We start from the raw sequence: 27,932 nt of genomic DNA, 5'->3' as shown, positions 1-27,932 counted from the left end.
GCAGGGAGAGTAAAATAAGACTGTTGACGAAAAGTATTTAGCAGTGTTTGCTTACAATAAATCCTTGACACATGGCAGGTATTATTATTACCTTTATTTACGACTGTTATTATTAAGCTCCCAGAGCTGGCCATGGCCCCCTGCATCACCTCATTCTCAGTCTGTGTGTGGGTCACTGTCTCTAGCTGAACCTGCTGGGTGAAAAAAATCAGCAGTGACTGCTCTCCTCTTGGAAATGATTAGCGTCTGTCCCCAGACTGCCTGGGTCTTGTAACCCTGGTGTGTAAAGCATCTTAACTACTGTTTCTTTTTATCTGGAACTGGGATTCTGCATCTTTTAATTAATTGGCCGTTTCTCCATTAGCTCCTCCAGCCCAAAAAGCAAAAGAAGGGACGAGAAGAGGCACAAAAAACAGTAAGTGGGGAGCACCTGGAACATTCTTTTCTCCAGTTTCGGGGGGGGGGGGGGGACCTGACCCTCTACAAGCCCAGAGTGTGGGCGGGCCCAAATACCTGGGGGGGGGGGGGGGGGGAGAGGAAGGAAGGCAGGGAAAGGTAGAACCCGCTGGTGAAGGGCAGTTGTGGGTTTGGGTATGGGTAAGTGCACGAGGTTGTGTATGTGACCTGCGTGTATTTGTGTGTGCATGAAAGTGAATGATGCGCGTCTGTGTGCCTGCAGTGCCTTGTGGATACATTTCTATGAAAGGCGTGTATGTATAGTATGCACATTGTTTGCAAACGTCTGTACGTTTTTCCATCCTGCAAACATTTGTGTGGAAGGCGTGTACAAACGTATGCAGTGGGGATAGTCTGTGCGTGGTGTATATTCGTGTCCACACGGAAGCATTCTGTATGCTTCTGCTTACGTAAGCACGAATGCGAACAGTGTGCACGTGGGTGCAGTCTGCCCGCGTGCTGATTTTCTGCACCCTGCGTGTGCACCGCTTATCTACCCGTGTGCATTACACGTATGGAGGGTGTGGGGTGGGTTTTACCTGTGCACACAGGTGTGCCGTGTGTGTGTGAGTGGTCATGGGGGCATGATCACGTGCAAGCACACGCGTGAGTGTGCTTGTGAGTCCGAGCCTTGGCTGCGGGGGCTTACATCGTGGAGATTGCAGCGAAGCTCCTACCCCCGGTCTCGGGGCCCCAGCTGGTTCACGGTGTATAGCTGGTGGTAGAAATTCAAATCAGCTAGTGCTGCCTGCAGAGTTCAGTTCCCAGACAAATTAAAAGTAAATGTGGTTACAACCCACCTACTTTATACCCTGCAAATGTTAGCACATGTGTTTTCCAATCAACTAATATTTTATCTCCCGCCAAGAAGCTTCTAAAGTGAGGACCAAATGCAATAGGATGAAAGGCGGTTGGCTGTTGGGGAGGGAAAAGAGGAGGCAGGGGCGCAGAGGGAGGGCACCTCGCTTTGCTGCCTGAGGGGTCACTTCATCCAAGGTCAATGCAAAGGAGGGCATTTGAGCCACCCCCACAGGGGCCTGGGGAATGCTCCAGAAGGAAACAGTAGAGCTTTGAATTAGCTCAGGGAACAACTTCCCGATCATCAAGCTTGTTCAGTTCAAGTCAAAAGGCATTCACACTAAGCGCAGACCAAGCACATACTCTGAGAGACCTCGGTATCACTTGTCCAGTGGGGCTGCAGTATAGACACACAGAGCCAGGGGCTGGACTGAGACTCTAAGAGCACTGGTGGGGACTGTGGGGGTGGTCATCACTGAGGCTGACTGCTTGAGGGCAGCAAGGGGGCCACCCTCCCTGGTGCCAAGAGCTGGATGAGCCCCAGAAATTGCTAGGTGATGCAAAAGACAAGCATCATCAGGAGAGGGAGAAGCAAGAAAAACAAGGCGCCCCTAAGATAAAGGATGGTTCTTCTTGCCAGGTTCTATGGTCGGGGATGCTTGTAAACAAGTGATCTCTGGAGAGATTTAGCCTCCTTGTATTCAACATCCCTTAGTAAGGCCCTAATACATGGCAGGCCCTGGGCTGGGCCTGAGGACAAAGCTTAGCCAAATATTCTTCCACACTCAAGATGCTCACAGTTCCCAGCGGAACACAGGAGCCAGACAAGGGACAGGTCACAGCACAGTGATGGCGGCTAGGAGCCCAGGGCATGGCGGCAGGCTTGGCAGTGAGCAGGGGCTTCCTACAGGAGGAAGTGTCTAGACTGACTGGAGTGAGGACAGAGGTAACCATTCTAGGCTACTGGTTAGGCACATGGTTTAAACTCTCTGCCTCGGTTTCTTCATCTGAGAAGTAAGAGAAGCTACTTCATACGTTGTTGTTGTGAAGGCAGAGACGGGTCCATTTAGACTATGGTGCCCGGCAGGCAATATGTGTTAAATATGGGCCACCTGTCATCATCATCCTCAGAAGGACATCATGAGCTGGGACATACATGAGCCAGAGTACAAGCAATTGGACTTTCTTGAGCCTGCCCAGCCAGAGCAGGAGACACCACACAAGGAAGCTAGAGAGCTTGGCAGGGGCTGACTCCTCAAGGTGCTCGGGGTTCAGGATCAGAATGCGTACTTGACATGAGGGCAATGGGAAGGGTTAACCAGGGCAGGGATATGGTCTGATTATCACATTAGCAAGAATCCCTGAGTCCTTTGTTGGAATAAGCAGGCTACCTCCCGATAGAGCCCTCTCTAACTCCCACTGACATCTTGCCTTGGCCCAAACCACTGACATTCCTTGTACATACTCAGTGACCATTGTCTCTGCTGCTATTACTTCTGGGTCATTATTATCATTTAGGGGGAACTGAAGTAACCTGTAATAATACCACTATTAGTGGTACTGGTGGTTGTTGATTGTTTGTTGTAATTTCTGTTGCCAGTGATGTTTCTAACTCTGAAAGCGGGTCTTTGACTCCATGTGAAGAATCTGGACTTAATTTTCCAGATCTGAGGTTATAAATTGGCAGCCCAAAGGCCTAATTTACTCTGCAAATGTGCGTTCTTTGCCCCTAGTGTCTTGTTAAAAAATGACCTTCCACTTAAAAATAGGAATCTTTTGCATAAAAATCTGTATTTCTACATTCACTTGAAAAATTAGAAGATCCAACAGCACGCCAATATTCTGGAGGCAAGGCCACTTCTTTCTTTAGCTCTTGCCCGACTGATTGACACAGTACAGTGGCTGGCTGAGATTGAGATCCCTGTCTTAGGTGGGAGAGAGGTGACGAGGGGACGTGACACTCCTGGCAAGGTGTGGTCTGGTTCAGGGCGGGTGGGTGCGGTGGGGTGGAAACCCGAGACCCAGGCTGAGTCCCAGGCTGGCTCCTCCAGAGGAAGCCTTGCCACTCACTTGTGTTCAGTATGGCTGGCTGGAGAGGCCAACCGCCCGAAGAGCTGGGGTGATGGGGAGTGGGGCGTGGGTAGGGGGAGATGCCTAACTTTGGGAGGGACAGTGACTCTGGTGCAAGAGGTTGATGTATGTCACGAGATCAAAATCTCTCTCTCCCTCCCTCTCTCTTCCCCCTTCCCCGCTCTCTTCCCTCTCCTGCTCCCCCACCCTCTCCTTCCCTCCCCCTCCCTCTCTCCCCTCCTCGGACTCACTCCTTTTCACCGCCCCCAAGATCACGAAGCCGGCCCCGAAAGTCTCACCGTCACCGCCATCACCATTGCCCCTCCAGGTCCCAGAGTTCGGAGACCCGCTCCTCAAGCTGTGAGAGCAGGTAACCCCTCTCCCCAGGGAGCCTCCCCCGACACTGTCAACACCTCCCTGTAGAGAAAAGGGACGGGCTGCCTCCAGGTACAGGAACAACAGTAAGCACACGTGTGTGTTTCCTAAGGGTCAGTGACCACCGCCACTGCCATGGTGTGAGGTGCTGAGCCCTCTCCCTGAAGTAACTACACGATCCCCTCTGCTACTCCGTGAGGTAGCTACTGTTCTTAACCCCCGTTTTAACGATGAGGAAACTGCGGCACAAAGGGGTTAAGGAACTTGTTCATCAGCTACTAAGTGACGGAGCTAGGAATGAACTGCAGAGTCTGGCTTTGGACTTGGTGCACTCTCTAAGCGTTGCTCTAGGCACAGAGAAGCTGAACAGCCTCTGAAAGCACCAAGTACCTAGTTCTGCGGCCCTTGCGAGTCAGGTTTCTCCCAACCAGGACCCTCTCTGTGCTGACACATTAGCTGTCCCGGCCTCAGAAAGGGGAGGAGGGCTCTCTTGTGGGTGAGAAGAAACAGAGCACGGCTTTGTTGATGTCGATGTTTGGAACTGTTGATGGCCAGAGGATGCACCAAGGCCTCCGGCTTCTGGATGTCACAGCCTGCTTTGTTCATCCCTGTGGGCTTCCCACATGCTTGGCGACACGCTCAGGTCACCCAGGGAGATTTTAAAGCGTCACTGTCCTGGGGGGGGGGGGGGGGCTGGGGGGCTCAGTCAGTTAAGCGTCCAACTTTGGCTCAGGTCACGACCTCATGGTTTGTGAGTTCAAACCCCACGTTAGGCTGTCACTGACAGCGTGGACGCTGCTTGGAATTCTCCCTCCCTCTCTCCCTGCCCCTCACTGCTCACATGCCCCTGCATGCTCACTCTCTAAATAAATAAATACATACATACATAAATAAACTCTTTAAAAAAATAAAATAAAATAGGGGCACCTGGGTGGCTCAGACGGTTAAGCGTCCGACTTCGGCTCAGGTCATGATCTCACAGCTTGAGAGTTCAAGCCCCACGTCAGGCTCTGTGCTGACAGCTCAGAGCCTGGAGCCTGCTTCGGATTCTGTGTCTCCCTCTCTGCTCCTTGCCTGCTCGTGCTCTGTCTCTCTCTCTCAAAAATAAATAAACATTAAAAAAAATTTTTTAATAAAATAAAATTAAATTAAATTAAATTAAGTTAAAAAGTCACTGTCCGGTCCCACCTCATCCCACTTAAATCAATGTCTAGAGGAAAAAGGAGAAAGAGGAGAGGGGCAGTATTTTCCTAGTTCCTACAGGCAGTGTGCTACAGTTTCAAATACATTGTCTTTCTTTTTTATTTTTTTTAATGTTTTTTTTATTTTTGAGAGAGACAGAGAGGGACAGCACGAGTAGGGGAAGAGCAGAGAGACACACACACACACACACACACACACACCACACACACACACAGAATCCGAAGCAGGCTCCAGGCTCCAAGCTGTCAGGACAGAGCCTGACACGGGGCTTGAACCCACAAACCATGAGATCATGCCCTGAGCCGAAGTCAGACACTTAACCGGCTGAGCCACCCATTTTCTCTCTTGATCATCCCAGTCACACCATCAGCTAGACCAGGGCTTCTCCACTCTGGCTGTACTTTACGGTCACCTTGGAAAATTCTTGAAACGCCAAATTCCTGGATCTTACTCTCTTGATGTTCCGATCTAGTTCAGAGGAGGTGGGGCCAGGTCAGTGAGATTTTTAAATCTTCCTTCAAGAGGCAGATGTGGAGCCGAGCGTGAGAAGCATTTGAGGAAGGAAACGCAGACCCCGACGTGTGCTGCCGTCACCAAGTCTTGGTGTTTCCCCTAAACACCAAAAACCGTAAAGAGCATCGGCATCAGACAAGGTTGCTCTGTGACCCTGAGTGGCCAGAAAAAAACAAGGCCCCTCTGTTGTCAGGCTGGAGCCCAGATAAAACAGGAACTTTGTCCAAGACCCAAAAGTGACCCAGCGTCTCCCTATCCTGGCTAGCATGAGGGACTGTTGTTCCTTTTCCAGTTTTAGCCTTGGCCTTGGTCTGGGCTCCAAGATTTATGAAGAGACCCGGCCAGAGGATCACCTCCACTTAATGACAGCATCCAATCCAGAACAAAGCCCCAGTTCCTTGAAGTCACCTGCCGCCCGCCCAGAACACTCCCGTGCAGGGAGAGCCTACACGTCCCTGTGGTGTGTGCTCTCCCTCACTGCAGGGAGCAGTAAACGTGCTTATTCAGCCACAGGCGTGCTCCTGGTGGCCTTTGTCTGGAGGGCATTGGCGCACTGAGCTCAGGTGCATTACTGACGTGGAAATGCAGAAAACTCCGCCGTGGTGAGCAAAGGCATCTGAGCAAGGTCACAGTGACTGGCAGAGTTGGGACAGAGACCCAGGTCCGGAGGTGACCCAGCCTGCGCCCTTGACCCCAGGCCCAGGCTGAATCAGCTCTCAGCGGCTAAGCCCTGCTGGCCTGGGTCAGAGGACAGTGCAGAGAGCTTGCCCTCAGCACGCTGCCCTCTACCTCACCTCTTAGCGAAATGGCTACCTCTGCAGACCCTGGCCTCGGCCCCCTTCTGCGGTCACCGCTCCTGGCGATGTTGCTGTCTGAGCTCCCCAGTGCCTGTTGGGCTGAGGGACACTCCAGTAGGCACTGGCCACACACCCAGTGAAAATGATCGGGAGGTCCCAGAGTACAGAGGGACATTTCAGAGCATGACCAAGAGGCATTGCTTCCTAGTGGGGCGGAAAAGTCTGCCCTGGCCCTGGTGCTGCCACTTTCAAGCTGTGTGACTTCAGGCAGGTTCCCAAACAGCACTGAGCCCCAACTTCCTCGTCTGTAAAATGGGAACTACCTGCCGTGTTTGTGTTGTGTCTTCAAGTTGCAAGAAATGCCCTAAGAGGGCAAGTGCCATGCCAATCAGTAAGGTGTTACTTTTATTACTACTGTGACCCAGAGCTAACAGGCTAGCAGAATCTAAATATGCCCTGTCTAAAGAGTCAGAGATTCCTTTGGGTTCCGCTGCAGACAGCTTGACGAGCTTACGCAAGGCATCTTTGCATTTTTGTCAGCTACGTTTTTTTCAAAAGTTTTGGGTGGCAGTCAATATAGGATGTGTCTGTGTCACAGACGGCAAAGTCACGCACAAAGACATACGGATGTGCCCGGTCATATTTATAGGCAAACACAGTGGGACACACCCAGGCATACACACGGTCACATACAACCACACTGACAATCACACACGCAAAGGACACTAAACCAATCAGGCTAGGGATGTTTTCTATCCTCCCAGCTACATTCCCAGCCCCAAAGACAGTGTCAGGTACACGAAGAAACATTTTTGGAATGAACAAATGAGAGAGTGAGTGAATGAATGGGCAGGTGCAGGGGGCAGATGGGCAGATGGACGGACGGGAGAACCACAGCACACGTGGTTCATACAAACATACCCAAACACATTCCACAGTCCTCAGATCCTACTGGCTCTGCCATGCTCCCCTTCAAAAGACCCTCACGCCTGTCTCCCCTGCCCCCCAGGCACCGCGGCAGGTCCCCCGAGGAAGGGCGGAAGTCCCGCCGAAGGCACTCCCGCCGCTGCTCCAAGACCCTCGGCAAGGCCAGCCCCGAGGCCCGCTCCAGCCACCCGCCCAGCCAGCCCCTCCAGATGCTCAGCCTCCTGTCGGCCAGGGGTGTAGTAAGTATTCCACACAGCCTCCTCGGCCAGTCTTGGCCATGACACTGGGGGGAGGTGGAGACACAAGTTCAGGGCAGTGTACGGCACATTTTAACTCGGTTTTGGGCAAATACCCCGCTGTTTTTCAGACCTCAGTATTGCTTAACCAAAGGGTCATTCACCAGCCTTTAGCAGCACTCGGTTGGGGGAGGAAGTAAAGCTAAAACACCCAGGCTTCTTATCAGGGAAACATTGAAAACTACCTGTCGGTCTCCAGAGTGACATCTGCAGGAATGCATGTGGGAGACACTGGAGGAGGTTTCTTTGGGGAGGAAGGAAAAGAGGGGGTCTTTGATGTACCAGAGGCATTCCAGCATTTCAGTGAAGTCTGCATCTTTGACACCAGCTCGCCTGCAGCATTGATTAGCAGCTGGGATTTGATTTCACCTATATAAACACGGCCTTGACTGTATATGAGAATTTTCCTTCAAGGAGCTCATAGCACTTGCTCTGTGTCCTCTCATGTGTCTACACAAGGTCTCAGGGAATTGGGGGTATGGCTGCTCTCACTGGTGCCTTTCACAGATGGGACAGAAAAACCAAGGCTCAGAGAGGTTACGGTCTGAGGTAAAGCCACAGAGCAAAGCAAGAGTGAATCCGATTGAGCAACCCCACATTGAATGGAATCCTGGAACGCTCCCCTCAGGTCAATAAGGAGGAGCTGGAATGTGGCTTCAGACAGTCTGACACCAGGAAGTTTCCCCAGGCAAGGGCTTTAGAGTTGGATCTGAACTCAGGTCCTAGCGCTGCTATTTGCTGGTTGTGTGGCTTTGGGTAAGTTGCTTAACTTCTTTGAAACTCAGCATTCTCATTGGCAAACTTGAAATAATACCACCTGCATATGGGGTTGTTGGGGACATCCAGTAAGATAAAGTATGCGAAGGCCTTTTGTCGATGCTCAGGGGATAGAGACACAAACGGGAGGAGATGCAACGTTGACACAGACTCCAGTCGCAGCTAACAGCTATGAGTGTCTTCTAGCTATGAGTGAATCTGAAAATTTCAGATGAGGTGAAACAAAGGAGAAGTTCAGTGTACTTACAGGAAGGTCCAGGAAGGGAAGGCCATGGTAAACACTAGCTGGGCCTGGTTGATGCAAGTTATCACCTGCAGTGCATTCTGGGAAACTCTTTTTTACCAGGCAAGGCACCCTGGCTCACCAAGGTCTCATTTTGTCCACATCCTCTGCCTAGCTAGAACCATCCACAACTTTCCCAGCTCCCTCCCCTCTTTGTAGAAGGGCCTTGTGATTGCTGAGTAGTTTGCAGATGGAAAATGCCCACCTGCATTCCGCGCCCCCCCCCCCCCGGCCCGGCCCTCCACCACTGATGTGTTATAAAATGTCTTCCCAGCATGGCAGAGAGTCTGTGGAGGCCTAGGTGGGTGCAAGTCTTGGCTTAGCTGGACAATTCCTTCTACTCCTCTCAGCCTCGGCTTCCAAACCTGGCAAATGGGCATGCCAAGCTCATCTGTCTCCCAGGGGAATTGTTGCCAAGTTAGAAATCAATTTACAATAGCAGCAAGAAAAGGCAGAAGAATTTAAATGAATAAAACTCACCCTGTCTTTCTGGTCCTGGTATTTGTGGCAGCCCAATTGGTGGCCCCAACTGACTCGCGCTAAAAAGTGCCATTGGGAACAACTGGCCTGTTTGATCCCCTTCCTGGGATGGTTTCCTAACAGGCCAGGTCTGTCCAGATGTTGAAAAAGGCTGGATGTTACTAAAAACAAAAAAACAAAAGAGTGTGGTCCTCCCACGCCAGCTGGTAGGGAACCAGTTTGGCTATTGGTTCTTGAAGTCTCAGTGCCTCCCACGGGTCCAACCCCTCTCAGAAGAGCTGAAGGCCCATCTGTACCTAGAAGGGACAGGCATTAAGAGCTCACCTAGCTCAGTGCCCTGATTCCAAGAAGAGAAAACTGAGACTCAGAGAAGAGAAATGACTTCCGTGGGCTGTGGCAAGTTAGAGTTGTTCAAAACATGGGGCTGTGCTTATGCCGTCAAATACTGGCCCTGAGCTAGGGAGAGTTACTTAAACCTTTTGGGGCCACAGTTTCCTCACCTGTTTAAAAAAAAAATGCACATAATAAGTCTTTTCTTCAAAAACCCTGCTGTTAGGACAAAAGCAAACTAGTATGAGAAACTGTTCGGCTCGGTGCTTGGCCCAGGGGAAAACTCAGCAAATATTAGTGGGTGTTATGACTACAGCTTTCCGGGTACTGCTTGTGCACCTAGCAACTGTGGGACCTTGAGCAAGTTGCATAAACTTTCTGTGCTTCAGTCTTCTCTAAATCTGCAAAATGAGGGGAACGGTGAGACCTGCCTCGTAAGAGGGATGTTACGAGGATTCGATGAATTAATGTAAGTAAACGTTCCAGACTGTAACACACAGAGACAGCCCTATGAGCCAGGCGCTTTTGTTAGAACAAAAGTGGAGGAAGAAATGCTACTTAACGGTCGCTGACAATAGCAGCAGCACTGGCAGCAGCAGGAGCTGTAGCAGCAGGAATGAGAGTGTGGCTCCAGGCCCAGGCTAGTCCTCGCAGGACTTGGGAGCAGAGCCGGGGCCTCTGTTCCCTCTGTTTTCAGTTTCCTCCATCCTAAATAGCAGCTGCAGCCCCAGTGGCTAGCCCCACCCTACTCACAGTTGTCTGACTTCTGGGGGCATCAGACACCCCCAAGTCTAGCCCTCCGAGTGCCCTCCATGCTAGACCCTTTCTCCTCTTCTCTCTTGCAAAAAGGCAGAGATGGATGAAGGTGCCAGGTTGGACCACAGGTTTCCTGAGCTCCCTATTAAAGAGAACAGCAAAGGCACTGCCCTTGGAGAATCCTTTCAATCACTCATTCAAATCTACCAAATAGCCACAAAATAATCCATCAAGGGTCTGCCGTGCCATGGCTCTCAGGATCCGGTGAACATACAACAGTCTGTGCTTTCTTACGAGGGAGACAGACAAGGTAAAGACTGTAAAAGACAATACACAACAACGAAGCAGAGATGCTGAGATGCGGGGGGGAGGTAGCAGGCGGGGCAAGGAATTAGGGCTAGCATTAGGTTAGGGCAGAGAAAGTAACAACTAACTGAGAAACTGGTGGTGAGCAAGAATCAGCCAAAGGAAGCAGGAAGCAAAGATTGGAGTCAGGGATGGAGGCAGAATTCCAGGCCAAGAGATGGGGTTCTGGGGATAAGCAGGAACCCGAGTGTGAAGGGTCTTCTATGCCATGGTTCCTGCCACGCTCCACTGCAGGTATTTCCTATGCACGGCTCGTTAAAAAATCAAGGACTGGCACATTACATCAAGGGGGGCCTATCTGCATACATGAATATGCAAATCCAGGGCTCTGTCTTATTGAAATCCTAGTTGGTGAGCTAAAGATAACCTGAAGCCCTCTTGCTCAGTCAGAGTCCAAATCCAAATGGAGGGTCCCAAGGAGATGATTTAGGGACCCTTCACAGTCTCATTCACGTTCTTTATCTCCACTCAACCATCTCTGTCCAAGGCATCAGGGAGACAGAGATGAATAAAACACTCTTCCTGAACTCCAGAGCTCGGTCTGGTAGTCAACAGCAGGCTGCAGTGCAGTGAAATAAGCGTTGTAATTAGGGCTGAGATTGAGTCAGTGAGCACCGGTTCCCCCTTTAGTTGCCACAATATTCAAAAACTTGCACAATAGTTGGTTAATAGGCCCTCTCACCACACTACCCCCAAGTCACCAAAGGTATCCCCTCCCTCCCGTAGTACCTCTGGACCTTCTCACAAGTTCAGCAACTAAAGAGTGATACCTGATAGCCTTAGTACCAAGGCCAGCTACCTTTGGATGAGGCAGTATCCACACTCAACCAGTTACTGACTATTGTGACTATCAACCATGGTGGTGATGGAAGTAAGTATAATAGGTGGTAAGACCACAGAGAAAGGACCAGACAGTGTTGCCTTGGCGCCTGACGGGGCTTTACAAATAAAGGAACATTTGAGCTGAGCTTTGAAGGATGGGTTCCCCAAATTGAGATGGCTGATGAATAAAGGGAGGGGGAGATATTGCTATGTGCCAGGCACTTTTGTTAGAACAAAAGTAAAGTAACATTATAAACTATCCCATATTTTGCACAGCTGTTGGGGTTTTTTTGGTCTCAAAAACACTTCTTTGAGGTAGATGCAACTATTATCACCATTTTTCAGAGAGAAAAACAGGCTCACAGAGCCAAAGAGACTTAGGTAGGTGGCCCAGCTGGGAGGAAGGGGAGCTGGTATGTATCAGGGCTTGTGTCTCAGAAGCTTACTTTCATAGCCAGAGGACCGACTGGATGGCAGAGATGTTGGTGGTGCGAAGCCTTGGCCAAGCCCTTTCCCTGTTGGCATGGGGCTCTCTGTTAAATCTGCCCTCACTGGAGAGGGAATCTGGAAGAGGACTGATCTCTAGGACGCTAGACCAAGGAGAAGGACAGGCTCCCTTCCTCCTTCAGCCTCCAGCTTTGGCCAACAGTTGCCATGTATTCCTTGCCAACAAAAACCTGCAGACGCCATAAGAAAAAGAGAAATAGAAGGAGAGGGAGAAGGAAGAGAAGAGAAGAAGGAGAAGGAAAGGAACAGGAAGAGGGAGAGGAAGAAGGGGAGGAAGGAGAAGGTAGAATGGTAGCAGAAAGAACCTGAGATCCATAAAAGAGGGCCTCATGAAATTTGTTAACAGGAGGAGGCAGGAGAGGGCAGTGATGAAGACATGGGCTTTGGAGCAGATCTGTAGACTCTGGGGTCATGATCTTGTCTCCCTGGGAGACCCTGGGTAACAACAACCAACAGAGCCAACTGAGCACCAACTATGTGCCAGTTGCTAGGCTGAATTCTCCACACGTGCCACCTCATCTGTTTCTTATAAGAGCCCTTCAAGAGAGCCCATTTTACACTGAGGAAACCATGGCGTACAACAATTAAGTGAAAAGGAGCTACATGAAATGGAGAAACCAGGATCCAAACCCAGAAAGTCTGACCTCAGAGTCCATGTGCTTCGTTATAAGGCTTTCCTTGTGTCATTTCACTTCCCTGGGCCTCAGTGTCCTCATCTGTACCTTGGGCTAATAATCATACCTACTTCATAGGGCGGTTGTGAGGATGGAGTGAGTTGAGGTGTTCATTCATTTAAAAAATATGCATTCGGCACCTACTGTGTGCCAGGCACCATTCCAGGCAATGGTTGAACAGCAGTGAACAAGACAGACAAGGATCCTACCCTCATGCACTTTCAGTTCTGTATGAGAAACTTAGCCCAATGCTTGGGACATAATCGACGCTCAATATGCAATCATGGCTAGTGTGATTATTTGTCATCGTAGTAGTGTTATTAAGCTTACTCCTAATAAACCCAGATGTGATGGGTTCAAAAAGCTTAATCACATCCATGGTCTGAGGTGACCTTCAGAACAAGCCAAGAAGAAAGGCAGGATGGAGGTATACATCCCACTTTGCAGGCAGGGAAAAGGAGGCTAAGGGAAAGCATATGGCAGCCCTGGTCTTCGGACCCCTGGTCCAGGCTCTCACACATCCTTGCAAAAGCCTTTCGAGCTCTCGCTCAGCTGAGAGACTCCACATGCCACACCATTTCACTGCAGTATAGAGAAGAGAAGGACCAGAATGCGGAGGAAGGGCAGTATGAAATGGGAATTTGCAGGACCTGTTCTGGTCGTTGTTGTTGTCGTTGCTGTTTTTTAACGGAAAGTGGCATGAGGTTGTCAACTTCCACCACGTCAGCTCAGAATAAAAGAAAAGCACCATTTTCTATCACATAAATGACATCTTACCACCAGAAGATGTAGTACTGACCTGCCCTCCGAAGAAAGGATGAGCCCTTGAATCAAACACATTCAGCCGGATGAAAAACTCATTACAGTGAACTTACTTTCCTCCGGTTCAATTTGGGCTAGTGCAAAATTTGCCTGACTGGATCCATGTAGAGAGTTTTGAGAGCCGGTGGGCTGGGGGCCAGCAGGAGGGGCTTCAGAGGCATGATGGGACTGAAATCGCGATTCCCTCTCAGCTTCCTGTGGTGGGGAGGGGGTGGGGGAGACAGGAGGCCGGACCACCTCCTTGGGTCCAAGGTCAATTGCAGCGTATCACTCTGAGGGATCACCCAGTCCTAAAAGACTTCGTCATCTTCCCGCCGTCCCCACATCCCGCCTGCTCTCACACGAACTCCCAAAGGTCAATGAACCCATTCTTTTGCTGTCTTCCTAATTAGTGTACAAAGGAAGATGTACAACAGCAAGGAAAATAAACTTAATGTCTTTGTGAAACAAAAGGATTTTTTTTTTAAAGGAATAACCAGAACCCTGTAGCTAAAAGCTCTGCCACACAGCTCTATATTCACATGAGAATTCCCAGTCCCCCATATGGCAGGGAGGGGAAAAAAATTTATAGCCATTTCTCTCCATGGGGCCATTTGAAGCTCAGTAAATGGACTTGTTCAGTTTAATTGGAATTCTCTTCTTGATTGTATTTTTGTAACCTATTAGGCCGTGCTGCCTCTTGATCTCAGAATTCAGCTGAAATTAAATTTTGAAGTGTAAGTGAGAGGTTGCCTTTTTTCCCCCATTCTTGATTAAATAATGATTTGAAACAAAAACAATAAATAACACTGCCAGCTTCCCTGGAGGGCTGAGAGAGACTCCCAGTGAAACGCCAGGAGCTGGGGTTTGTGGTGGGGGGATTTAATTACTTATTAGAAAAACCCAAGTGTTAACGTGGAGTATATTAAGGAACAAGGAGATGAGTCAAACTTGTGAGTTCAAGAGAGAAAAAAATCAGAGTTTCACATTGGAGGGGGCCGAGGGGGAGTAAAGGGGAAACACTTGTTTGCTTTCTCCCAATGGTCATAGATTTGTGAAATACAGTTTGTTCTTAGGAAAAAAAAAAAAAATCTGAGCTTGGCAATTTTGACCCAGAAGGGAATAGCTTGTAATAGCTTCAGGGTCTGGATATGACTTAATGGCTTTGGTCTCCTAGTTCCTTCCATTGACAAAAGCCAAAGAAGGATGCAAAGGATGGAGATGGGGAAGACAGTGAGATCTATTTCATGGTTCTGGTAGGGAGAAATGGAGCATACAGGATGCACGGTCAAGGTAGCAGCAAACACTTAGAACACAGGGTCACAAACCTAGATGTCTCAGGGGCCAGGTAGTTAATTGATATAACCAACTGGAACCCCATGGGGTTGGGGGCCAGAAAAACTCATCCCCCCCCCCCCCCACCACCACCACCTAAAATGGGCAGCTGCAATTCTCTCAAGCCGATTATTAGTGAGCAGGAATGTGGACCCAATGTTGTCAGATCTTAGTCTTTGGCACAAACCAGAGACAGAGTTGTTAATGTGAAACTGTCTCATTCTACAATGTTGGCAGTTAACTCAGATTTACTGTCGAGCAGGCTCCCTACTAAGCACATATATACTAAGTGGGCTCAAGAAAACATAGCTGAAACAAAACATCACTTGGCCTGCCAGTTTTCCAGTGGTGATGTGGGGTGTTGAAGCAGGTGCTGTTCATTTATATCCCTTCACCCTCTCCACTTCAGGGCACAAAGCTGACTTCCAGCTTCCAGAAGATGCTCTCTGGCCGCCAAAGACCATTTTGCTTGGCCATGTGGCAGTTTGGATGTATTAGAGAAATGACACCCCTTGGGTGCAGCCTTCAACTTATGAGTGGTGGGGAATAGGTACATTAATACCCCAGCTCCCTCCTTGGCTGAGATCAACTCTGGAGTCGGTTCCTCACTGGCTCCCACAGTGTCCTTCAGCTGCTCACCATGGCTGCCGGTTTGTGATAACCCATCTTTCATTGGTTCCTCCTCTCCCTCACCTCATTTTCCCACTCTCCTACAGAAGTTCCCTGTCCTCTCAAGATAAACTACCAGCATTCAAATTCCTGTCTCAATTTTGGGGATAATCCATATTAAGACAGATGTTTTTTCACCTAGTAATTAAGCATATCTTACAGGGGCTGAGTTTTTATGCCAAGCCTTAAAGAGTTTTATGCCAGGTCCCGTGAGGGCATTGTTACTGGATCACGGTGGGTCTAGAATGACTCTTCCTAGAAAGTATCTTGAGCACCATTTTGTAGCCTAGCTACAAGGACAGGGGCAAAGATCAGTTAATACACAGAAGAGAAATTCCAAACAGAAGAACCCTTCCAAGATGAATTTTGCGAAGGCTGTCATCTAAATGAGGAGCAAGTAGGAGGCATCTTGTCATGTCAGTGTCAAGTGGACAACTGTTTGCATCTTATATGAGTATTTGTCTAGAAAGGAGCCACTCCGAGATGAGAGGACAGAGACAAGAACACAGAGGCCTCTGTTGTCTATCATGATGTCCATGACTTGAAGGTCTCCTTTGCATGATCATGGCTGTCACACACCTCCAACACACACACATTCTACCTTTGGCTTGGCTCCCCTCCATATCTTTCCTGTTCTTTGTGTAGGGTGAATGGAGAGCTCTGGAAAAGGGAGAGTCTGAAACTAAGAGGCCATTAAACTATCCAAACATCTCTAATGAGTTTATCAAAATGTTCCCTTCACCTGGAAATATAGACAGAGCCCATCAAGGCTTGTAAAAACAAAACCAAATAGGGTTAAGCCAAAAGAAGCAGAAATGAAGGTCTTTGGGCTCCCACCTCTTATGGCATCCATAGAGTAACCCTTTAAGCAGGTCAAATGGAATCAGAAGATTTGTATGTCCAGTGCCTGCTAGGGATGCTATGCAACGCTGGTTGTGCCCCATATGCAAGTGACTCATCTTGGAATTAAACCCCACCTACCCTCCATTCACCAAGGCAGCCGTGAATACTGACCTGAGCTGCTTCAACCTAGAGAAAGGTATATCTTTTTCCTAATCTGTCTGGCCAGAGGAAACACCTGTTTCTAACTCCTGACCCAGGAGGAGCACCTTTTTGTAATCTGAACAAAGTCACCGTATGGGCTAACAGCCCCATTATGTGCAAATGGCCAGCCCCAGTCCATTTTGTAAACTGATCTCCCAGAGTAGTAGAAGATGGAAAGGAATTAAGGAGACCAAACATAACTCGTCTGGAAGACTTCTCAGATCCAGAGCTTCTCACCTTAGCATGGAACTTGATGCCATTGAAATATGTGCACAGAGCCTCTGTGTGCTTTCTCCAAGGGTCCTGGGTCCGAGGAGGGCCAAGAAGGAGAGGAAGAACAGAAGGTGATTCCTTCTCTGCCATAGGCCTGGACCTAGAGCTCAGTTCTAGAGGTTATCTCTTGATCACAGAGCCAGCCCTGAGCCGGTCTTGAGACATCAACCTTCAGCTAAGAATCCACCTAGTTTTTTAGAACTGTTTTGAATATGATGGAGGCCAGTCCCTCTTTTAAAAAGCCATCAAGTGGGGCGCCTGGGTGGCGCAGTCGGTTAAGCGTCCGACTTCAGCCAGGTCACGATCTCGCGGTCCGTGAGTTCGAGCCCCGCGTCAGGCTCTGGGCTGATGGCTCAGAGCCTGGAGCCTGTTTCCAATTCTGTGTCTCCCTCTCTCTCTGCCCCTCCCCCGTTCATGCTCTGTCTCTCTCTGTCCCAAAAATAAATAAACTTTGAAAAAAAAAATTTTTTTTTAAATAAAAAAAATAAAAAATAAATAAAAAGCCATCAAGTAAGTTCCCAAAGTTGGCAGTTACCCAGTTGGGCCTCACCAGGGCCTGATCACTCAGCCATCTTCACCACTGAATTAAGTTAGGAAGGGCCCAGGTTTCTGAGCTCAGGCTTCTAAAGGACTATGGAGCAGCTTCATTCATTCAGCCAGATTTAGTGAGCACCTACTCTGCGCCAGGCACTGGTAGTTACTTGGGTACAACGCTGAACTAGTCACGCATGGCCTCTGTCTTCAACAAACTCCCACTCAGATGGAGAGACAGGCAATAAAACAAGAAATTACCCCACTGAGTAACAATGCTGTGACACACAGAAGCCACTCATTTTTGAAGGAGTAAATGAATGAAAGAGCGAATGAATGAGTGAACTATGGACTGTTGTGCTATGGACTATGGACTGGGGGATTAGAGAAGGCTTTCTAGAAAGTGATTTGTAACCTAAAGGATGTATAAATTTAGCCATGTGAAATGGAGTAATGGGGAAGAGTATTCTAGGCAGAGGAAATGGCATGTGCAAATGGCCTGGGCTTGGGAGGGCAAGATGTGGTGGCAAAGCCGAGAAAATTCTAACATATCGGCATAGGTTGTGGGGGTCACGGTGGGGGTACGTGGAAGAGATAAGGTCTGTGAAGTTACTCAGGGGTGGGTTGCAAAGGATACTGTCATCCATTTTGAAGAATTTATATTCATCCGAAGAAATGGGACGTTTAAACAAGCTGGAGATGTTGGTATTTTCAGGCACCCGAGCCAACCCCATGAGAACATTTCAGAGGGCCTTTCTCTCTGTTTTCTGGAAGGACGGAAAAGCATGATGCCTTACACAGTTCTCAGTTCTAATTACACAAGTTACGTGTGCGTAATAGTCATGGTCAGGTGGAGACAAGCTGAAAGCGTCTCTGAGCTCAGAGTGTGGGGTTGAGAAGGCGAACAGGGCAAAGTCCCCTTCTGTATCCACTAGCCTGGAGGGGCCTCACACTCAGGAAATCCTTGCCTATGGGGACCCATGATGCACCAGGGCAAATGCATTGGAAGTGGTAGCCAGGGCTGGGAACAAGTACCTGGGAAGAGAAAGGCCAGCCTGGATGCCCCAGGGTAGCAAGCCAGTTACAATGGATAGATAATGGAAGCTGTCATACTCACAGGCCCCTTCGTTTGAGTTACCTTCTAGCCTCGTTCTCCCCAAAAAGGGCTTGCCTGATTCCCTGCACCCATCCTGGAACCAAGCTCCGGTCTGAGAGCCCACCAGTTTTCTCATTCCTGACACAGGTGGTAGAAATACACATGTTGCCAATGAACTCCCAGAGGTGGGAAAGATACAGCATCCGCAACTGCAAATGGGAAGACAAAAAGGAGGTGCTGAATGGGAACAGGGCCTTTACCTTCTTTTTAAAGAAGTCTCACTCAACAAAACTCCACTTGAGCAACATTATTTTGAGGTCCCTTGTCCCAAAGCAAAGCTTGCCAGATCACCAAGCAGATAAAGATGACAGGGACGGCTGTGCTGGGGAGAACTTGGTAACGCTGGCCCATCACCCTGTCTGTGTGCAAAGCCTCCTGGGAGAATCCACAAAGGAAGTTCCGCCTCCCCAGTCCAGAAGCTGACATCCTGAGCCGCCAGAGTTTGCTGTGATTCTCGCAGTTCTGGTGTCTCTGTGCCTCACCCTCGTGACCAATTGCTGAGAAGGCAGACATGGTCCTTTAAGAAAGCCCAAAAGTCCCACTCCTTTAGGCCCAAGTTACCTGTAATAAGGGGTGGGAGGGAAGCAGGTTCTTGACGGTGAGGGTCTCACTGATATTGGTGGCCCCAGGACAAGAGTATAGAAGGAGGCCTACATACTGGATGTCTAAATGTTTATAAGTCAAGCCAGCAAACCTAAACAAAATATGTTCTCCTATTCTGGCAAACATACCTCCAAAATGATCTGGAAAGTCAGGTTTGAATTTAGAACCTCAGACCCCTCAGAGTGGCCGGCCACAACATGGCAGTGGGGGGTGGGGGCGGTGTCCCTGCCTCAATGCCCTGGTCCCTGCCTTTCTCCTCCTGCCTCTTACACCAACCAACACCGTGATGGGCCTCCCACACGTGCACATAGACACCCCAGCCTGAACATCTAAGCTCTGTACAAAGAGTCACCCTTGGACCTAAGAGTGTGCACACCTAAAGCATGGTTATGTCCCCAGGAGAACAGATCCATGGATGAGCCTGCAGAGATCCTGAAAGGGGTCCCAAGGGCCATTTAAACAGAGAACAGAGAATTCTGGGATCTCAGGTACCCATGAACTGGTAGTGCCCTCCTGGCCTCACAGATCTCTTGCCCCATGAGGATAGTTACTGCTGGAGGAGGCCCGGGGCAAAGATTCCTCTCACCCACAGCGAAAGAAGCACAGTAGTAGTATTGGCAGGGGCCAGACCAAACCCACTGTGTCAATCACAGCCGTGACACTGGTCTGAACGTTTTAAGAAAACCACCCACTGTGCTTCTAAACACAGACACCATTGCTTTCCCAAGGGCTGGCTCAACCTCCTTTCCTCCTTCGTCTGTCCCAGTTCAGACCCAAACAGGACTCTGGGAAATGCTCCCCGTTCCCATTCACCCCAAATCCAAATGTCCAAGCCCCTCCCAAAGCCCTTTGTCACAAGCACACCCTCGTGATCTGGATACCCAGACAGAGGCAAGCTCCAGCCCCTACTGCATTTTCAGCAAGGGTTTCTTGATCCAACTTGGGCATTAAGGGACTGATGAGGTTAGTGTTGATGGCCTTGAGGTCCCCTTGCTGAGAAAACCAAACAGATCTGATGCCTCACCTGTTAGGAACACTGAAAAACCAAAACTCAAGGCTGAGGGCCAAGTGTGAGGGTGTGCAGAAAGGTGTGTGTTTTTTCTTGTCATTTTCGACTCTAATGATGGACTCACGTTGCCCGCTCTTCCCTTTCTCTTACACCTTACCTACCTACTAAAGGAGGAGCTCTTGCTTGGTAAGTGGATATAATCCGCAAAGACATGAGAGAATTTATTAGAAGCCACTCGAGAGCCTTAGCTACCTTCTCCAGGGGGAAAAGGACACACACAAATGATCGTAGAGAGCTTTTTTTTCGTTTGTTTTCAGTCAGACTATTTGACTTCCATTTTTTTTGTCCCCCTTTCTTTTCCCCTTTAGTTGAAAACTACTAAAATGTCATTTTGTGACCTTGACTTTATACTTAAAAAAAAAAAAAAAAAAAACTTCTCTTTATTTCATTTCTTTTCCCCTTGCAATATTTGTTTAGGGTTCTATTCAGGGAACTTTTTTCTTTTAAAAAAAAAAAAAAAAGGTCAAATTCGTTGAGGATTTGGTTGAAGTTTAAAATTTTGGCTTTATCTTTTTTTTTTTTTTTAAGTTCCAAGATATGTTTTTCATGTCCATTGCCCCATTTCTTTTCCCCTCCCCCTTCCTTTATTTTTATTATTGTTTTAGCTTAAGGGTGTTTATACACCCCCCCCTTTCGATTGAGTTGTCTGTTTTGTTTGAGTTAATTCATTAGAAATTACATTTTGTATAATTTCCTTTTTCTTTTGTTTAATCTGGATCGCATGCTTTTTCTCTGCATGATACCTAAATCTTCCAGTTATTCTAGCAGGGGGTAAAAAAAAAAATATCTCCTTTCTGTGGTATTCTTTCAGGAATTTGTGCTTTTGTTTTTTGGCGTCTCTTCTTTCCTCTTCTCTCTCTCTTTCCTTTCGTTACAGTGCATCATGACGGTAAACATTTCTTGGTTATTTAGACACAGTGCACAGGCCCGGCGATCAGCAGTGTCCAACGGGTGTTTTTGCTTTCAGATCACTGGGTCGGGGTCTGCAGCTGACCTCTTTACCAAAACAGCCAGCCCGCTCACCACCTCCCGAGGACGCTCCCAGGAGTATGACTCAGGCAATGACACCTCCTCGCCACCCTCCACGCAAATCAGCTCAGCCAGGTCACGGGGTCAAGAGAAGGGCAGCCCCGGTGGGGGCCTAAACAAGAGCCGGGAACTCAACTGTGGAAACACCTCTGATTCAGGGAACTCCTTCACCACCTCCTCACCCCAGAACAAGGGGGCCACTTTGGAGAATCTCTCCCCCACCAGCAGGGGCAGAGAGTCAAGGTCAGTGCACTTAGGCTGGGTGGGGGTGGGGGGTGGGGGGGGTCCTGCCTTAGCTCCACCTTCTCAGTCTCTCACCTTAGCCCTCTACCCACCCACTCCCCACTCCTAACCCAGGACTCTTTGATTTGCAAGAGAGAGAAAACTCAACTCAAACTGGCATAATTTAAAAAATATACATCCAAGGATATCAGCTTCAGGTACAGCTGGATCCAGGGGCTGAAAAGTACATCATTGAGAATCTATCTTTCCCATTACATCTCTGAGCTCTGCTTCCCTCTCTATTGGCTTCATTCTCAAGCACACCCTCCCAAGCATGGGCACATATGCCAACCATTCTGCAGGTTAGCCAGCCAATGGAAGCAGAATGCCTCTTTCCCAAAAGTTTCAGCAAAATACCAAGGCAGATTCTCATTGCTTCTGCTTGGCCCATCTTGGTTCATCTGCCCACCCTTGGATCAATCACTCTGGCCCAGGAGATGCTGGGCTTTTGGCAAGAATGTGTCACACGCTACCATCAGGGCTAATGAGTAGTCTTCCCACATACACAAAACTTGGGGGAGGTCTGGTTCTCTGAAGGAAAAGTCAGGGTACTGATATCAGGAGGGACAGAGGCAGGTGCACCCGGGTGTCTCATTCAGTGAAACCTCCGACTTCGGCTCAGTTCAGCTCAGGTCATGATCACATTGTTCGTGAGTTCCAGCCCCGCATCAGGCTCTGCCATGACAGCATGGAGCCTGCTTCGAATCCTCTGTTTCCCTCTTTCTGCCCCTCCCCCACTCTCCCTCTCATGCTCGCTCTCTCTCAAAAAAAAAATTTTTTTTTTTTTTTAATTTTGTTAAAGGAAGGACAGAGGCTGGGCAGGCATAAACAAATGTCAGTTTTACCATTAATCTCAGGAGAAAGTCTAACATTAAATCCATTGAAAGTCAACTGTCATTTTAAAAAGTTCAAATGCATTGAAAATCTGTGGCAACAGAAAAACCTGCTCCTGGATGTTTGTAGCAGCTTTATTCATAATTGCCCAAACTTGCAATCAACCGAGACATCTTTCAGTACATGAATAAATAAACTGTGGTCCATCCAGACAATGGAATATTATTCAGCAATAAAAAGAAATGAGCTATCAAGCGATGAAAAGACAGGGAGGAGCCTGAAATGTATATTGCCGAGTGAAAGAAGCCAATCTAAAAAGGCTACATCCTGTATGATTCCAACTATATGACATTCTGGAAAAGGCAAAACTGTGAAAATAGTAAACAGATCAGTGGTGACGGGTGGGGGGGGGGAGGTTAGGGGGTAGAGAGGGATGAACAGGTGGAGCACAGATTCTGTGTGACATTGCAGTAGTGGATACATATTTTACATTTGTCAAAACTCACTGGGTTCACAAGAGTGAACCCTAATATAAACTCTGGGCTTCGGGGGATAATGATGTCAGCGGCGGTTCACTGATTACAACAGATGTATCACTCTGGTGTGGGCTGTTGAATGGCGGGGGAGGTTGTGGGTGTGGAAGGTACAGAGGGTTCCCATATACCTGCAGAGTATGTCTGTGTGTGCACGCACGTTGCACGCATGTGTATCTTAACCCACTTGCTAGATGCAGTTTTTCTGCAGAAAACCCTTTCATGCAGTTGCTTATGAGCCAGCTGTAATTCTAGTTCATTACCCCCTTACTCTCTCATTCAAGAAATCACAGCAAAATGCTAATCACTGAGGATAATGTCACAATAATAGCTAGTAAAAACCGCTGATCATTTACTCTATATCATTCACTCAGTTACTTATCCCTCTCCTAGTTTTCAGGCACCTCCTGAATGCCAGCCACTCAGCTTGGTGCTGGAGATACAAAAATGGCATGGTCCCTTTCCTCGGGAGCATGTAATTAATGGGGCGGATGCAGAGATACAAGAGGGGTGGAAAAGGTTTGCGGGTATATTCTGCCATGCTAACAGTGGGGTCTTCTTTCTTCTGGGGGTGGGAGTCTGCTTTTGTTCAGAGTGGCCAAGATTTCAGAATGATAGCCGAAGCCCTAGCAGTGAAGCTGTTAATGGCTTCTTCAAGGACAGAGCACCCTTTTGTCCCCAGCACACACAGCCCACTTCAGTCCTGGACAAACAACTTGGCATCCACACGTAGCCTCTGGTTTGCCAGCCCCAGGACATCTCTGGCCTCAGTTCACGCCCAAGCCTGCCTGGGAGCCAGGGCTGGGTCAGAACAAATGTCAACATCTCAAAGAAAAAGGAGTGATGTCCCCAGATGAGACGAAGGACATACTTCAGGGCAGAAGAAAATAGAATAGCACTAACAACCACAATAACGATAATGGCTGCTAACATTTGTGGAGCCCTAATTATATGCCAGGGGCCATGCCAAGTGCTTGCCATGGACAATCTTCCTTGATTCCTCCTTGAACCTTTATGGCATAAGCATTACGATAGACCTTTTTTAGCTGATGGGGAAACTGAGACTCAGAGTAGTTAAGAAACTCAGTTCATAAGGGCCAGCACCAGGATTCAAACACGTATCTGTCATAGAGCTGAAGCTAAAGCCTGAGTGGCATCCAGCACTTCCCTGTTTAGTTTGATCTTATGTGGACAGCCAAATTAAATAATTTAGACCCAGCCTTTCATTTTGAAATTAACTGATCTCTAAAGTCATGGCTGTGTATGTCATATCAGCAATGAGCAGAGGGCTGAATGGAAGAGGTATCGTTGGCTCTAAATCAAGGGAACCTTCAACAGTGAAGGTAGGAGACTGATGAAGTGGAGGGGGCATGGGCTTTGGAGCTGGACAGATCAGGGTTTGAGACTCTGAGTGGCCTTGAGGAAGTAATTAACCCTTCTGAAGAGAATAGTGCCAGTTCCATAAGGTCATTGGGAGGATCATACAAGATGATGCTTGCTTAGCACCCAGGACACTAAAGAGGCTCAAATGTTTACTTCACAACTATTTATTCATGACCTAGGCCAGATGAATCAGGCTCTGTCCAAGGTGCTGGGATACAGTGTCCAGAGACATGAGTCCTCTCCCTCAAGCTCAGTGACTGGAGGAGGAAGAGACAATTTTAAGACCAAGTGAGGTCTTCTAGGGATGGGGGCGCGGGGGGTGGAGGGGAAGTGGGGGTGGTGCCTAGGGGCTGGGGGCTGTGGCAACACATTGGAGGTCACCCAACTAGACTTAGGGGGATGTCAAGAAAGGCTTCCCACAAAAGGTGAGGTCAAACTAAAACCTGAACCATGAGTAGTTATTGTTAGGTGAGGAGGGGAGGAAAGAGGGTTGCAGGCAGTGTGAATGTTCTGAGGCCTGAAGACAGGGTAGGAGCAGGGGGATTTCATGAGGAACAAGTAGTCCATTATGGCTGGAGTCAAGAGAGGAAAATGCCAAGAGCTGAGATTGGAGGGGTGAGCAGGGGTTGGGTCATTATGAGCCTGGAAACTCTATTAATGTGATTTGAACTTGACTCTTGGCACAAGCCAAATGAACATGCCCTTACTGAGAATCCAACAGGAGCTTTATATGGCCCTAGGCAGGGTGGAAATACAGAAGACAAGGCCTTGCCACTGGGTGATTTTGAACAAGCCATCACTCCTCTTTGGGTCTCAATTCCCCCATCTGCAAAATGGGCTACACCGAAAGTTTCCCAAACTTAAACCACCTACATGGCACCTGCTTGATTTTAATCATATCCCTGTACTACTGGTACTCGTATTTACCTTGACAAACTCACTTTTTTTTATATAAGGAAACTTATACTACTGTCTTACATAGAAAATTTATAGCATTCATCCTAAGTAGAAAGCACCTGCAAAAATACATGATTTTTTATATGAAAATACATAAAGACAGTGGATTTAATTCTTGTTAGTAACAGTTGCCTGCCCAAGGCTCTTGAGCACCAGGCCTGGGAGACTGCCAGTGTTCCAGAGATGGTGGAAAACCCACTAGTACCCAATCCAGTATCTCTAATGTACTCAGATGGGCTGAAAAAGACTCAAAAGGGAATAAATCTCTCACTATGTGATTTGATGTTATTTACCATTATGCCCGTGCCCACTGACCTACTCTGAAGTGCCCCCTCGGGAATGCATCCCCCTCTGTCCCTATTCCTCTACCAGCTGTGGCCTAGAAAGTCTTTCCAGAGGTAGTAAGATGGGACTAGGTGGAAAGGGGTTTCTGAGGGCACCACAGCCTGGGCAAAGGTAGGGAGAGGAGTGTTACCTAGAGATGCCTCCAGGCTAGCCGTCAGGCCAGTGCTAACAGGTGTTCTCCCCACATCTGCAGAGGATTTCAGTCGCCATGTCTGGAATGCGCGGAGGTGAAGAAATCCGGTTTGGTCCCAGCCACAGCCCGGAGCTCCCCCATGAGAGGATGCTCCCGCAGCCCCTCCTATGCCAGCACCCGCTCTTCCAGTCACTCCTCCCGATCCCCAAACCCCAGGGCCTCCCCCAGGTACACCCGAAGCCGATCCACCTCCTCCGGGAAAAGGTGAGTGCAGTTTTGACCTCTGTTCTGCAGCGCTTTCGTCCTTAGGGAGCTAGTTAAGGTAACTGGACATGTCCTTTGACCCACCGGTGAAAGAAGTCAGACAGATTTGAGTTTGAATGCCCACTACTCCCATTCCTAGCTGGCCTTGGGCCACAGATAACCTCTCCAAGGCTCAGTCTCGTCATCTGTAAAATGAAAACATTAACCTCTCGTGCCTCGGTTTCCCGACTTACAGAATGGGCTTAATAGTACCTAACCCTAGGATCTGTTGAGGATTAAATGAAATAATGCACAAAAAGCATTAGTTCAATGTCTGACACATAATAAAATACATAATCATAGCTAACATTTCCTGTGTGCTGGCTCTGTGCAGTATGTGATTTGCCCTAATTTACTCATTTACAATTCTATAGGGTAAGTTCGATTATTTACCCCCTTATATAAATGAGAAAACAGAGGCCCAGAGAAGTGAAGTCACTTGCCCAAGGCCACACAGCTAATAAGTAGCCTTAGATAGTAAGAATTCAGTCAGAGGAAGTGGTCGATATTATTATTAATTGCCCAGGAAAGGGCCAGCCAGGTTCCTCTGCCTGGCGTCCAGAAAGAAAAAGGTAACCCCCTGAGGACCAGCTGAATAAAACCCTACACTTCCGGGGCGACCCCGGCGAAGCCCAGCAGGCCCCTCGGAGACTGTTTACTCTCCCGCAGGTCCTACTCTCGCTCTTCCAGCTATTCCTCCAAGTCTGGCAAGAGGAGTCCCCCCAGCAGAAACTCTCGATCGCGCCGCAGCCCCAGCTATTCGCGGTACAGCCCGAGCAGGTACAGGCCCCGCCCCCCAGGCACAGGCCACGCCTCCCAGCTCACGTCTGGGGAGCGTCACCCAAGCCCGCCCCGCTTCCCCCTTTGTCCCAGCATTGCACGAGTAGGAATAAAAGATGACCCAGCCTCCTCGTCTTCGCTGGAGTTATGTTTGGGGGCCCTAATGCACCCGCTATACCCACACCCCGGCCTCTTCACACACCTAATACTCCCCTTCCCCATATTTAGAGCCCCCAGTTCTTACGCACGCACCAGAGCCCTCTTGACGTTCACGTCCTCGCCCCCGTGGCAGCCGCGCCCCTGTAATGCCCACCCTCGAAGGCTGACACCCCTGCACGTGCCCAGCCTCACCCCCACAGTACACACCCACAGCCCCCTGGGGCCCCGGGAGGAAGCCACCACCTGCCCCAGTGGGGTGAAGGGCACAGGTGAGAGGCAGTGAGTGCCCCTGTCCCACGCGTTCACGCGGGAAAGCCAGCCGCAATAACCCCTGCACCCCTTCAGGGAGCGGGACCCCAAGTACAACGAGAAGGACTCGCAACAGCGGGAGCGCGAGCGAGCGCGTCGGAGACGGCGGTCCTACTCGCCCATGCGGAAGCGCCGGAGAGACTCCCCGAGCCACCTGGAGGCGCGGAGGATAACCAGGTGAGGCCAGGAGGGTCGGGGGTGCCCATCTCCACCCTCATTCCCACCCCTCCTACCGTTGGGGCCTCGGGCCCTCCCCGTGTCCCCTTGGAGCTGGAATTCAGGACTGTGGGAGCTCAGGGACGCTGCGGGCCCTGCAAGGAGGGGGCAGGGCCTCCGGGGCGGGGCCAGGGTGGGTGCCTGGGACAGGGGCGGGGCCAGCCTGAGGAATCTGGTGGGCCGAGGGGGTGTGGCCAGGGTCTGTGGAGCGAGCTGGGGTAGCGTGGAGGCAATGCGGGCCAAAGCAGTGGGGCAGGGCCTTTGTCTGGGGGTGGAGCCGGCCACTGGAGGCCCAGCACCCTCAGACCCACATGCCAGGCTTTAGTAGACTCTGATCATACCCTGCACCAACTGAGGAGAGGGCAAAAGGATCGTCTGGGTGCCAGAGGGACTTAAGAGGGGGAGAGCACTGAATCTGGAGTGCATTCTTGGCTGTGCCACTTTCCAGATGAGCAGGGAAAGTCTCTTCACTTTCCAAACGCTGTGTTTTCACCCATGAAATATTGAAGGAAATAACTCCCAGGAGTATCATGAAAATGAAATGAAAGGGGGCAAAGAGATGTGAACACACTTTGTCAACTTAAATGCAGAACAATGAAACCCGAGGCGTGCCATTGCTATTGATTGCACAGACAGACTAGGTGGATACGGTTTCTAACCAGTAAGCTCTTCACAAGAGAAAAGCCATAGAAGAGAAGCCTGAGGTCTGAGTGGACCCAAATTCCTCAGGCCTTGAAACCGGGACGAGTGGCTGAGAG

General features: G+C 49.2%; 1 protein-coding gene and 1 long non-coding RNA gene across 4 annotated transcripts in view; one reads left to right on the top strand and one right to left on the bottom strand.

Moving 5' to 3' along the window:
- The window catches only part of SRRM4 (serine/arginine repetitive matrix 4), a 151,086-nt gene that overhangs the window by 119,883 nt on the left and 3,271 nt on the right, over window positions 1–27,932 (top strand). The window contains exons 6-12 of one of the 2 annotated variants that reach the window (XM_040443745.1): window positions 365–415; window positions 3,596–3,694; window positions 7,222–7,378; window positions 20,879–21,183; window positions 25,468–25,671; window positions 26,401–26,490; window positions 26,995–27,135. In XM_040443745.1, coding sequence (XP_040299679.1) covers window positions 365–415; window positions 3,596–3,694; window positions 7,222–7,378; window positions 20,879–21,183; window positions 25,468–25,671; window positions 26,401–26,490; window positions 26,995–27,135 — 1,047 coding nt within the window. Of the gene's footprint in view, window positions 1–364; window positions 416–3,595; window positions 3,695–7,221; window positions 7,379–20,878; window positions 21,184–25,467; window positions 25,672–26,379; window positions 26,491–26,994; window positions 27,136–27,932 lie in introns of both variants that reach the window. The other variant, XM_040443744.1, reaches the window with a different exon arrangement.
- LOC121010253 (uncharacterized) lies at window positions 75–27,315 on the bottom strand. 2 transcript variants are annotated; one of them, XR_005781059.1, is made up of 4 exons: window positions 27,192–27,315; window positions 5,354–5,514; window positions 1,106–1,204; window positions 75–194 (listed from the first exon to the last, which is right to left on the bottom strand). It is a non-coding gene; the product is annotated as an uncharacterized LOC121010253 (long non-coding RNA). The 2 variants fall into 2 exon arrangements; XR_005781058.1 differs by having other exon boundaries at window positions 1,106–1,171.

Source organism: Herpailurus yagouaroundi, unplaced genomic scaffold (assembly GCF_014898765.1).
Source record: "Herpailurus yagouaroundi ecotype Mexico unplaced genomic scaffold, PumYag 191, whole genome shotgun sequence".
Classification (NCBI taxonomy): Eukaryota; Metazoa; Chordata; class Mammalia; order Carnivora; family Felidae; genus Herpailurus; species Herpailurus yagouaroundi.
This window is presented reverse-complemented; position numbering and strand designations above follow the sequence as displayed.